The sequence below is a fragment of the Narcine bancroftii genome, chromosome 1, assembly GCF_036971445.1.
Source record: "Narcine bancroftii isolate sNarBan1 chromosome 1, sNarBan1.hap1, whole genome shotgun sequence".
NCBI lineage: Eukaryota > Metazoa > Chordata > Chondrichthyes > Torpediniformes > Narcinidae > Narcine > Narcine bancroftii.
Genome location: NC_091469.1, coordinates 207,634,192 through 207,648,197, shown reverse-complemented (window position 1 = coordinate 207,648,197; position 14,006 = coordinate 207,634,192). Strand labels below are relative to the sequence as shown.

The following is a 14,006-nucleotide window of genomic DNA, read 5'->3' as shown; positions in this document are numbered from 1 at the left end:
AAGGATTATGAAAGTAAATTGGCAAAAAATATAAAAACAGAAAGCAAAAAATTTTATAAATATATAAAACGGAAGAGGGTGGCCAGAGTTAACATAGGACCCTTGGAGGATGAGAAAGGAAAACTGGTAGCAAAAAATGAGGAAATGGCCGAGGCGTTAAACAAATATTTTGTGTCAGTCTTCACGGTGGAAGACACGTCCAGCATGCCCAAGTGCGGAGTTAAGGATGCGAATGTTGGGGAGGGCCTTGATAAAATAGTTGTTACAAAGGAAGTAGTGATGGAGAAACTAATGGGACTAAAGCCAGACAAATCACCTGGTCCTGATGATATGCATCCAAGGGTTCTGAAGGAAATGGCAGAAGTTATAGTTGATGCATTGGTGGTCATATACCAAAATTCCTTGGATTCTGGGCAGGTCCCGGCAGACTGGAAGAGAGCAAATGTCACGCCACTTTTTAAGAAGGGATATAGGCAGAAGACTGGAAATTATCGGCCAATTAGCTTGACTTCTGTAGTTGGAAAAATGCTTGAAGCCGTCATTAAAGATGAAATAGTGAAACTTGGAACGTAAGGGTTCAATCAGGCAAACGCAGCATGGTTTTAGAAAGGGAAGATCTTGTTTGACAAACTTGTTAGGATTATTTGAGGATGTAATGGGTGCGGTGGATAGAGGGGAACAGGTTGATGTTGTATATTTGGATTTCCAGAAAGCGTTTGATAAGGTGCCGCACAAGAGACTTCTCAGTAAGTTACAGGAAAGTGGAGCCCGGGGAAGTATATTGGCCTGGATTGAAAATTGGTTGTCTGACAGGAGGCAGAGAGTCAGGATAAATGGGAGTTTTTCAGGTTGTCAGAGAGTGGTAAGTGGGGTGCCGCAGGGGTCAGTGTTAGGCCCACAACTGTTCATCATTTACATTGATGACTTGGAGGAGGGGACAAAATGTGGTGTAGCCAAGTTTGCGGATGACACCAAATTGAGTGGAAGAGCAAATTGTAATGAGGATGTGGAGAGTCTGCAGAGGGATATAGTTAAGCTGGATGAGTGGGCAAATGTCTGGCAGATGGAGTACAATGTTAGTAAGTGTGAGGTTATTCATTTTGGCAAGAAAAATAAAAGAGCTGAATATTATTTAAAGGGTGAAAAACTACAGCATGCTTTTGTGCAGAGGGACTTGGGAGTGCTTGTGCATGAATCGCAAAAAGTTAGATTGCAGGTGCAGCAGGTTATTAAGAAGGCAAATGGAATGTTGGCCTTCATCGCTAGAGGAATTGAATTCAGGAGTAGGGAGGTAATGTTGCAACTGTATAAGGTACTGGTGAGACCGCACCTGGAGTATTGTGTCCAGTTCTGGTCTCCATATTTGAGGAAGGATATACACTGGCTTTGGAGACGGTTCAGAGGAGGTTTACTAGGTTGATCCCTGGGATGAAGGGGTTGACTTATGATGAAAGATTAAATCGTCTAGGATTGTATTCGCTTGAGTTCAGAAGAATGAGAGGAGATCTTATAGAAATATATAGGATTATGAAGGGTATGGATAGGATAGATGTAGGAAGGTTTTTTGAGCTGGCCGGGGAAACTAAAACGAGAGGACACAGTCTCAAGATTCGGGGGAGTAGATTTAGGACAGAGATGAGGAAAAATAGTTTTTCCCAGAGAGTAGTGAATGTTTGGAATTCTCTAACCAGGGAAGTGGTTGAGGATGCCTCATTAAACATATTTAAAATTCGGTTAGATAAATTTTTACATGATAGAGGAATTAGGGGATATGGGAAGAAGGCAGGTAGGTGGAGTTAGGTCATAAGTTAGATCAGCCATGATCGTATTGAATGGCGGAGCAGGCACGATGGGCTATTTTTGGCCTACTTCTGTTCATACTTCTATGTTCCTATGTAACAGTACCTTCTCCTCATGTCTGCATGGGTTTCCTCTGGGTGGCTCTGGTTTTCTACCATCGTTCAAAAGGTACCGGGTTGGTGGGTTAATTGGGTGTAAATTGGACAGAACAGACTCGTGGGCCAAAATGGCTTTTTCCTGCTGTATGTCTAAATGTTTGTAAATGTGTGTTTTTGTGCCTTTTTAAGAAATGCCAAACAGCAGACTTGGAACAGTTCCCTTCTCCTTCTCTATGGGGTTGTGTTTTTGAATTATATTTTATATCCACAATGAACCAGGAATCTTCTAATTTGGAAAAGCCGATGTTCCAAAATATGTCAATTTTGGACAGTGTGAATGAAAGATATCAAGAATTTGGGAATTGTTGGCACACCAATATATTTGACACAAAAATAGTTTGACAACAGAACCATTCTGAAGAGGGGTGCTATGCTTCCTGATCTCATATTGGCTTTTGCTTTGGCTAGGCTTGTTTGGCTATAATCCCATCTTCAACACTTTGCTTTCTACTGTCTCTGGAATTATGAGGCCATAAACATCATTTCCTTTCAAGAATTTAGCTTTTGACAAATAAGTAATGCATTGCATTCATTGAGTTATATCCTGGTTAGTTGGTAGCTTATTGGAGTTAGAACACTACAGCATAGTACAAGTCCTTCAGCCCTCGATGTGTTAACCCATATATATTCCTTTTTTTAAAAAAGTAATAAACCCTCCCTACTTAACCCTCTTTTTCTTCCATCCATGTGCCTAAGAGTCTCTTAAATGCCCCTAATATTTTTAGCCTCCACCACCATCCCTTGCAAGGCATTCCAGGCACCCACAACTCACTGCACAAAAAAAAATCTTACCCCAATGTCTTCCCTAAACTTCCCTCCCTTCATTTTATACATACACATATGTTCTCTGATGTTCGCTACTCCTGCCTTGGGAAACAGGTGCTGGCTGTCTACCCTATCTATGCCTCTCATAATCTTGTAGACCTTAAAGTCTACTCTCATCCTTCTACACTCCAAGAAAAAAGATCCAGCTCTGCTAACCTTGCCTCACAAATTTATTTTCCAATCCAGGCAACATCCTGGTAAATCTCCTCTGCACCCTCTCTGAGGCTTCCACATCCTTCCTTTAATGAGGTAACCAAAACTGAACACAATATTCTAAGTGTGGTCTCACCAGAGATTTATAGAGTTGCAACATGACCTCTTAACTCTTGAACCCTATCCTATCAACTGGTGTGGCGACCTTGAGAGATGTATGGATTTGGACCCCAAGGTCCCTCTGTTTATCCACACTCTGAAATGACCGACCATTAATCCAGTACTCAGCCTTCTGGTTTGTCCTTCCAAAATGCATCACCTCACAGTTATCCAGATTGAAATCCATCTGCCACTTTTCATCCTGTCTATACCCCTTTGTACCCTACGTCAACCTTCTGGACCATCCACAACTCCTCCAACTTTCATATTATCCTCAAACTTAGTGACCCATCTTTCCGCCTCTTCATCCAGGTCATTTATAAACATCAGCCACAGCAGAGATCCCAGAACAGATCTCTCCAGCCCCTCTACTAGTCACCGACCTCCAGGCAGAATACTTTCCTTCCACTACTACTCTCTGATTTCTTCCTGCAAACCAATTTTTTATCCCCACAGCCAGGGTTCCACTGATCCTGTACCTCATGACTTTCTGGATGATGTCTCATGAGGGACCTTGTCAAATACCTTACTAAAATCCATAGAGATTACATCTACTGCCCTACTATTTCTTCTATCACCTCAAAAAAAACTCAGACTCATGAGGTATGACCTTCCGTTCACAAAGCCATGCTGTCTATCCCTGAGTAGACTACTTTTCCAAATGCCCATAAATCCTTTCTTTATGAATCCTCTCCATTGGTTTACACACCGCAGAAGTAAGACTCACTAGTCTATAATTCACAGGATTCTCCCTATTTTTTTAAAACAAGGGACTACATTTGCCATTCTCCAATCCTCTGGCACCTTCCCTGTGGCATAAGAGGATTCAAAGATCTTAGCTACTGCCCCAGCTATCTCTTCTTTCACTTCCCATAGCAGACTGAAGTATATCACGTCTGACCCTGGGGACATAAATCTCAATTTTTAAGAAGATCCAACCCTTCCATTTTATCTCCACATTGTCCAGCACACAGGCCTGTTCAATTCTGACCTCATCATGATCAAGGTCCTTTTCTTTTATGAATACTGACGCAAAGTATTCATTTAGGACCTCCCAAACCTCCTCTGCCTCCAGACACGTTGTCTGCTTTAGCAATCCCACCTTCATTCTCGACATCCTTCTATTCTTCCCATATATATAGAAGGCCTTGGGGTTCTCCTTAATTCTACACACCAAGGCCTTATCATGCCCCCTTTGAGCTCTCCTTAGTCCTTTTTAAAGTCCTTCCTGGCTACCATATACTTCTCATGAGCCCTTCATGTTTCCTCCTTCCTATATCTAATGTATGCTGCTTTCTTCCTCTTGACTAGTTGCCTCACCTGTTCCCTTTTTTCTAACAAAGTATATATCTGGTTGCATCTTGTGCATGTCCGAGCCACTAATCCAATGAAGTGTTATTTTAAGTGTCTTCACTTTTAATTTGGGAGATGTGACAGCCAAATTGCATAAAGCAAAGAAACAATAATTTACTTTTCATGAGGTGTTGAAGAAAAAATATTGGTCATGACATTGATATGGATTATATTTCATAATAAATATAAATATGTCTTTAAAAGAGATTGTGGGGGTTTAGTTTAGGTCACTTCACAAACAGTAACACTTCACAAAAGACATCATTTAAAATGCAAGAGCTTTGGCATGCAGGCACCAGTGGCTTTGCAAAAGGCAATGGAACTGCTTTGAAAGGAATTTCAAAAGCAGGTACAAATGAATAATCTCCACACTCAGAGGCCGATAAGATCTTTCAAAAAATGGAGTTGTGGTTTTTACAAACAGAGAGAGGAAAAACAGATGGGGGATTTATCTTAGAGAGAGAGAGAACTGACTTCTACAGTGGCTTTTGGAGGCTGCAGCATGGCAGCTTGTTGAAAAACTCCATTTTAAAGACTGGTTGTGAGTTCTGAGTTCAGCCTGTTCAATACCCTTGTAGTCCTTACAAGAGGAAATGGCTGACTAGAGTGTTTCTCCTGAAATAAGGGAAACAAGAGGAACTCTGGAAGAAGAGGTTATCACTTGGAAAACCCATGGTGGGGCAAGTTTCTTCGGCAAGACATTGAAGTGAGTGATCGGAGGAAATCAGTTTGTGTGTGTCCAACGAGCAACAAATCTCTCTCTAACCCGGGCAGAACCTTTCTGAGCAGTAACCATTTACCTTTAAGCACCAGAGCCTGGTGAAAATTCATAAATGTTAAATTCTGTGCACTGTGTAAGAATTGCCTGATACCGGTGAACTTGGAGGAGTGAGAAGTGAGATTGGACTGTAAATCAAAGAACTTTTGTTGAACTTGTATACACATAACATAATGTGCTCTTAGAATTAGAAGAGGGTTAAGTTAATAGTAATAAGTTAAAGTTTGATCCTGTTTTTATGTTAAAAGAAAATTAAAAGCAACTTTTGTTTAAGTAACCATTTGTCTTGGTGAATTTCTATTGCTGCTGGGTTTTGGGGTCCTCTGGGCTCGTAACAACATTGATTTCTCATGCTACTGCTCAAAATAGTTCTGAGAACAGACTGGACCTCAGTTTATCTTTTTTTTTAAAAAGTGACCTTTCCCAATGGAGCTCCTTCAGAGCAGATGCAAGGCTCTCCACTCAACAAATCCAAGACTATTGGCTTGGATTTTGAGCATGTTTCCATGTTGGATGTTAACGAGTCCTGGTAAAGACAGGCATAAACCTTTGTTGGTTTACATTTTAAATTCCCTCTCCTAAAGAACAAAATAACTCGTGTTTTATTTTTGCAAAGCTAATTTTGTTTTGAACTTCTTTTCAGTTGGTCATTCCAGAAATTTGCTTCAAATGAAGCCATCCAGCGCACAGAAGCATACGAGTATTCGCAGGCTTTGGGCGGTCAAACCTGCTTCTTACCCAACTTTCAGGTCTGAAACAAGAAGTAAAATTTATAATTGCTCTTACCACAGCCCTTCCTCATTGCCACCCTCCCATTCTCCCCCCCCCCCCCTACAAAAGCTTCTGTGTGTTTGAATCTGACATTTTTGCTGTGTTTTTAATTACAATTTCTTAGGTGTTCAAATTCATTTATGCATGTCGACTGGCTGAGATGGGATTGACGGCACAAGCCTTTCACTACTGTGAAGTCATCGCAAGGACTGTCTTCAGGAATCCAGCCTATTATTCACCTGTGTTGTTGCGACAGCTCATTGAGGTACTGACTGATATTGCAGATATTTCTGCAGTAAGAAATATGAGTGAAACTTTCCTGAGAAGCGCAAATATAAATGAGGCAAATAGAACGGATGGATTTAAGGGGAAGATGTATAGAACATAGATGACTACAGAACCTGGCCCTTGAAGTTATGCTGATCCATATATTGCTTAAAATAAAAACTAAACTCTTCCTACCCCATAGCCCTCTTTTTCTTTCCATCCATGCGTCTGTCTAAGAGTCTCTTAAATGCCCCCAATGTCTCAGCCTCCATCACCATCCCTGGCAAGGCATTCCAGGCACCCACAACTCTCTGGGTATATTAAAATAGTTCTGAGAACAGACTGGACCTCAGTTTATCTTTTTTTTTAAAAAGTGACCTTTCCCAATGGAGCTCCTTCAGAGCAGATGCAAGGCTCTCCACTCAACAAATCTAAGACTATTGGCTTGGATTTTGAGCATGTTTCCATGTTGGATGTTAACGAGTCCTGGTAAAGACTCCCCTAAACTTCCCTTTCTTCACTTTATACACATGTACTCTGGTGTTTGCTATTTCTAACTTGAGAAAAAGGTGCTGACTGTCCAGTCTATCTATGATTATCAGAATCTTGTAGACATCTATTAAATCTCCTCTCATCCTTCTATGCTCCAAAGAGAAAAGTCCCAGCTCTGCTAACCGTTGCCTCATAAGACTTGTTTCCAAATCCAGGCAACATCCTAGTAATTCTTCTCTTCACCCTCTCCATAACTTCCACATCCTTCATATAATGAACTGAACACAATGCTCCAAGTGTGACCTCACCAGAGATTTATAGAGTTGCAACATAACCTCTTAACTCTTCACTTGATCTTAGCCAAAAGGAAGAGAAGTGATGATGACCTCTTAACTCTTGAACTCAATTCCCCCTGTTAATGAAGCCCAACATCCCATAGGCCACCTTAACTATCTTATCAACCTACACGGTGACCTTGAGGGATGTATGGATTTGAACCCCAAGGTCCCTCTGTTCATCCTCACTCTTAAGAACCGACCAGAAACCCTGTACTCAGCCTTCTGGTTTGTCCTTCCAAAAACATCACCTCACACTTAAACTCCATCTGCCACTTTTCTGCCCAAATCTGCCTTCTGTTTATATCCTTTCATAACCTGTGGCCACCTTCAGCACCATCTGCAACTCCTCCAACCTTCATAACATCCACAAACTTACTGACCCATCCTTCTGCTTTTTCAGAAGTAAAACACGAAAATAAGTAGGCACCGTAATTGAAGTCAAAACACAACACTAGAGAAACTCATCAGGTCAAACAGTGTCCTTTATTCAGCAAATGTAAAAATACATAACCGATGTTTCGGGCGTAGGCCCTTCATCAAGGCATGGAAAAATATCGCCAGGCATTCAATATACCCTTTTATTAGGATGCTGGCTGACATTTTTCCATATCTTGATGAAGGGCTCAAGCCCAAAGCATCGCTTTTGTAATTTTACCTTTGCTATATAAAGGAAATTGTTTCTCCAGCATTGTTTTTACTTCTAGGTCATTTATAATCACAGAATATAGGTCTCAGAACAGATCCATGTGGCACTCCACTAGTCACTTATTTCCAGACAGAATACTTTCTTTCCACTACTACTCTGTGCTTTCTACATGCAAGCCAATTTTTATCCACACATCCAAGGGTTCATGACTTTCTGAATGAGTCTCTCATGGGGGACCTTGTCATATGCTTGCTAAAATCCATATAGATCACATCTACTGCCCTACTCTCATCAATTTCCTTTCTTCCCTCCTCAAAACCTCAATTAGACTCGTGAGGCATGACATTCCCTTCACAAAGCCATGCTGACTATCTTTTTCAATCTTTTTATTATTATTATAATTTATAAACACATACAGTTCAAAGAGATATAAAAAATACATAGTAAGTAATGAATTAATACAGAGATATTAAACAATAATATTACAGAATAAAAATATATCATAAAAAAAAAATTAGATCAGTTTAGGGTGTGAACTATCTCTTAAAAAAAAAGATATAATTAATAACAATATATGAAAAAAGAGAAAAAAAAAACCCAAAAAAGAAGAAAAAACAAATCTGAATTAAAAAAAACTTTAAAAAAAACTTAAAAACAAAACCTACAGATATAGCTAAACCACGCCGATCACTCCGATCTCATCTTACAGCCCAATTATCATACATAATCATAGAAAGAAAACAGAGCCAGATCAACTCACCACAAATGAAAATATTGAATAAATGGTCGCCAGGTTAACTCAAACTTAGAAGGGGATTCATAGACAGAGTTTCTAATTTTCTCTAAATTTAAACATAGTATAGTTTGGGTAAACCATTGGAAAACAGTGGGAGGATTAACCTCTTTCCAATTCAATAGTATAGATCTTCTAGCCATTAGTGTAAGAAAAGCAATCATACGATCCGCAGGAAGAGATAAATAAGTCAAATCTATCATAGGTAATCCAAAAATTGCAGTAATGGGATGTGGTTGTAAATCAATATTCAAAACAGTAGATATAATGGAAAAAATTTCCTTCCAATAATTCTGTAAAGAGGGACAGGACCAAAACATATGTGTAAGGGAAGCTATTTCCAATTGACATTTATCACATATAGGATCGATATGAGAATAAAAGCGATGGAGTTTATCTTTAGACATATGAGCTCTATGAACAACTTTAAACTGTATTAGTGAATGTTTTGCACATAGCGAAGAAGAGTTTACCAGTCGCAGAATTTTATTCCAATTTTCATTGGAAATATGAAGGTTGAGTTCTTTTTCCCAATCATTTTTAAACTTTTCAAAAGTCCCAGAATTTATTTTTGTAATTATATTATATAATTTAGATATCACACCTTTTGGAGGGAATTTTGAATATAGTATATCCTCTAAAACAGTCGTAGTCTCCCAATTGGGAAAAGAGGGTAAAGTCGAAACTAAGAAACTCCTAATCTGCAAATATCGAAAGAAATGAGATCGAGGTAAATCATATTTCATGGATAATTGTTCAAATGACATGAAAGAGTTATCCAAGAATAAATCCGAAAAGCATGTTATACCTTTAACTTTCCAGAGTAAATAAGCTTGATCAATTAGAGAGGGATGAAAAAGGAAATTTAGTACAGTAGGAGTTTCCAAGATAAAATGACTTAGGCCAAAAAATCTCCGGAATTGAAACCATATACGTAGTGTATGTTTAGCCATTGGATTATCAATTTGTTTATATAATTTAGTAAGAGTAAAAGGGAGAGCAGCTCCCAAAATAGAGCTAATTGAAAAATTTTGTATTGGTTTAATTTCTAAATTTACCCAATGGGGATTTAGAGATAATTCTGAATAATTCAACCAATACCTTAAGTAACTAATATTAATACCCCATAATAAATTCTAAAGTTGGGTAATGCCAACCCTTCCTCTAGTTTAGATTTCTGTAAATATTTTTTCCCCAATCTAGGATTCTTGTTTTGCCAGATATACGAGGACAATTTAGAATCGACCTTATCAAAAAAAGATTTAGGAACAAAAATAGGTATAGCTTGGAATATATATAAAAATTTAGGTAAGATCATCATCTTAATAGCATTAATTCGGACTATCATGGATAGGGATAATGGTGACCAATTGGTAAGTAAACTGCCGATCAGGTCCAATAGAGGGAAAAAATTAGTCCTAAACAAATCTTTATGTTTTTTAGTAATCTTAATCCCTAAATATATAAAATGGTCTCTAGCTATTTTAAAAGGCAAACTATCATAAATAGGAACCCATCCATTGAAAGGGAATAATTCACTTTTATTTAAGTTCAGTTTATATCCCGAAAAATTACTAAATTGGGCTAATAAAGATAAAACTGCAGGAATAGAATTTTCAGGATTGGAAATATATAACAATAAATCATCTGCATATAGTGATACTTTATGAATATCCCTGCAACGAATAATACCAGTAATATTGGGTGCTTCTCTGATAGCAATTGCCAAAGGTTCTAAAGCTAAGTTAAATAATAAAGGGCTAAGGGGGCACCCTTGCCTGGTGCCCCGAAATAATCGAAAATATGGCGATCTTTGGGTATTAGTAAAAACCGAGGCAACTGGGGAATTATAAAGAAGTTTAATCCAAGATATAAATATCGGACTAAAATTAAATTTTTCAAGAACTGTAAATAAATAAGGCCATTCTACTCTATCGAAGGCCTTCTCAGCATCTAGTGAAATAACACATTCTGAAGACTTATGTGAAGGAGTGTAAATAATATTCATCAATCTTCTAATATTAAAGGAGGAATAACGATTTTTAGCCATGCTGACTATCATTGAGTAGGTGTACTTCTCCAAATGCTCATAGATGCTATTCTTAAGACTCCTCTCCATTAGTTTTCACACCCACTTTTTTGAAAATTTTATTTAAAGATGTTTTTTCCACACATGAATAGCCAAATGCAAAATACAGAGGACATCTGGACAAAGTGAAGGGAGGGAAGTTTAGGGAAGACATAAGGGGTAAGTTTTTTTTTCCACAGAGAGTTGTGGTGCCTGCAATGCCTTGCTGGGGATGGTGGTGGAAGCTGAAACCTTGGGGGCATTTAAAAGACTCTTAGACATACCCATGGATGAAAGATAAATAGAGGGTTATAGGATAGGGAGGGTTTAGTACTTTTTTTTTATGGGTGGGCACAGCATCGAGGGCAGAAGGCCCTGTACTGTGCTGTATTGTTCTTTGTTCTAAAGGAATTATGAAAATTAGCAATACTGTTTGCAGTGCAGCATTGCAGCCTGTCATTGCTGGTGGTCAGCATGCATGGTATTTGTTGAGTGCCCGAGGTGAAAAGTGGGGAAGTTAAGCAAAGGTTTACCATCTGCAGTTAGATATAAGGCTGAAAATATTATTGTTAGATGAGGGCTTGGTACTGTGAGTCATAGAGACTTGCAGCACGGAAATTCACCCTTTGGCTTTGAGTTCGTGTTGATCGTCAGTGACCCTTTTATATTCTATATTAATTCAGTTTTGTCTTTTCCCACAATTCCATCAACTCCCACTAGATTGTACTATTGTACTATTCATCCACACGTGGCCATTTAACTGACCGTCAGTGTGTATTTGGTATGTGGGAGGAAACCACAACACACAGAGGAGAGCCATGCAGGAATATGGAAACCGTGTAAACTTCGGACAGGCAACACCGGCAATCCAGATTGAGCCATGCTGTCTGGTGCTGTGTGTTTTCTAGTTGCACCGGTGTCTCTCTCCTTGGACATTCGGAGGTTTCTTGCCTATGCTAGATTGACTCTTTCAATCTTGTGGCAAAGGTTCTGACAGGAGATGTCAAACTGGTAGTGGGGCGGGAGGTGCCATTTTTATTCGCTCTCATTATGCTGCTTGATTCACTGGTCAGTCAGATTGGAGGAGGCTGGCAACTCTGTGTGAAGTGAGGTGCATATTCTGCCAACAAATGTGAGTAGGATCAAGAATATGCTGATGAACTGAAGGAGATTTTTATTCTGCAGTTTCCCACCTTGGTCTCTGCTCCTGCAATGGCTTTGGGAAATTTGGTCTGTAAATGTTTGAGGATGAGCAAAAGGTTGGTGGGTTTGCTGTCTCCGTCAAAGCTGAGTGAGCTGGCTTGGCAGGTAATCAGATGATATGATTAGGGTTGGCCTTTTCCCCCCGTGGTCATGTCATCATCAATCATGGCCCAGCTCTTGGGAAATGATGTCCAGGGTTGCTGGTGATCCTCGATTTTTTTTTTCCATATGAGGAGTGTCCATGTGACGGAGGAAAGAGATTAAATGAAAGATGGTGTGTAAAGAAAGTTGATCAATGGCCGAGCACTTTCATTCTATTCGCATCAGTGACAGGGATCTCTCAGTGGCCACCTATTTTAATTCTGTGGCCCACTCCCATGCTGACATGTCTGTCATGGGCTCATGTACTGTCATACCAAGACTACCATCAATTGGAGGAGCAACACTTAATTTGCCACCTGGGCACTCTTCAAGCGGTTGACATTAACATTGACTTCTCTGATTTCTGCTAGCCTACTCCACATCTCCCTCTTTTTCTATTCCCTCTGTATTTCCTCCCGCTCTCCATCTCCTCCCCTCTCCATCCACAGAGCCATCTGTCTTGGGTAAACTTATACCTCTCATTTTGTTCATTTTAGATTGGTCACAGTGTTTTAGCTACCGAAAGAAAATAGACACACACACCGAGAGCAGTTCAGTTTATACAAATGTTTATTACTAATTCAAAAGCTGATTTCACACTACAATATGCAAGCCCTTCCCAACTATACTTATCAACGCTTGGACTGGTCCCAACTGCCGAAGCGAGGCAACAACTGCACACTTGTAGTAGGTTGTCAGGGCGCTGGTAGCAGCTTCTCCACCTCCCCCGACCGGGACGTTGCTCGGACTCTGGCTGTTCTTCCTTCTTGACAAGGGGTGTTCCCACCCCTCGGAGAGTCTAAACTTCAGCAGCAGGACCACAGACTTTTATACCCCAAAAACAATTAATCATGCACCCACTCCCTCTAACATTTGTCAGTCAAAATCAAAGCTGAGCATACTATTCTACAATTTAGAAGATTAATTATTATGGAGCAGGATGCTATGATATCCTGGTTTATCTCGTAGATACAAGGACTCATTAAAACTTCTTGAGCAAGACAGGTTGTGACCAATACGTCAATTTCAGAGTGTCGTATTTGACAGCTGCTTTCCCTGGGCCTCACGGTGGAATTCCATTTCAAAGTGTATCTTCAGATAAGTCCCCATGGCTGAGTTTAATTACATCTGCTAGTTCTGAAAGTTAGGTGACCTGCGTGTGGACCCAGTGTCGTCAGTTCCACATAAGCAAAAAGCATCTGAGTACATGGTTTTAATCCTCCATTACATTCCACCCCTTGGTCACAATCTGTCATTTGCGAGGCCTAACCAGTATTTGAGTACAGAGGGAGCGAAAAAAGAGAAATCAAAACAACAATTACAAAGATAAGCAATGACGCGAGCAACCAACGGAGGATAGTGTGGCCCACTCCCCCAAATGTAGCAGTTAGCCATGAGAAAGGATTCCAACCAAGGCTCAAATTATCCTTGTTGGCCACAATACCCAGATACTGGAGCTCACGAACAGATTTTGAAACATGCTGAACAATAACATATTTATATAAGCTGCACTTGAGGCTGGTGACCGAGGACTTCCTTGGTGTAATGCATCGGACCGTGTTTCCCACGGGGAACTCCCTTGGAACGTCCTCGACATTACAAATCCAATTGCTGGCATCAAAGCAGCTGTTAAGCCAGATCACCAGGAGTGTAAAATGGAGAACCTGGAACAAAGAAGCCTGACACATGTCACTCACGATACCATAAGCGTTCAGTGTTTAAACAGACTAAATCATCCTGTCCCTCAATAGCTACCCACCGAGCGTTACCCTGGGCAGGTGTCACTATTTCCCCTTTTACAGGAGGGCCACTACCTGGTGGTGCCACCCATACCTTTTGTCCAACATTCTCTAGTTCGGGGATGGGGGGCAATGACTGTTTTTCCTCTGGAATAGGCTGTAATTCAGGAGCGTGAAGAAGTCGGTGGAAAGGTGTACCTCCTTTTAAAGGGCGATGATTCAAATTGTCGACTGCCTGCTGCAGCACATGGCACCATCCCTTCTGGGTCCCCAGTGATGTTAACAAATGAATTTGTTCCTTCAGTAAGCCGTTCATTTGTTC

At 40.0% G+C, this 14,006-nt stretch overlaps 1 protein-coding gene across 6 annotated transcripts in view; it reads left to right on the top strand.

Annotated features, from left to right (window-relative positions):
* The window catches only part of sec16a (SEC16 homolog A, endoplasmic reticulum export factor), a 142,415-nt gene that overhangs the window by 92,023 nt on the left and 36,386 nt on the right, over positions 1–14,006 (top strand). For all 6 annotated transcript variants that reach the window (XM_069889803.1, XM_069889772.1, XM_069889783.1 and 3 more), the window contains 2 exons: positions 5,870–5,975; positions 6,122–6,262. In XM_069889803.1, coding sequence (XP_069745904.1) covers positions 5,870–5,975; positions 6,122–6,262 — 247 coding nt within the window. The remainder of the gene's footprint in view (positions 1–5,869; positions 5,976–6,121; positions 6,263–14,006) is intronic.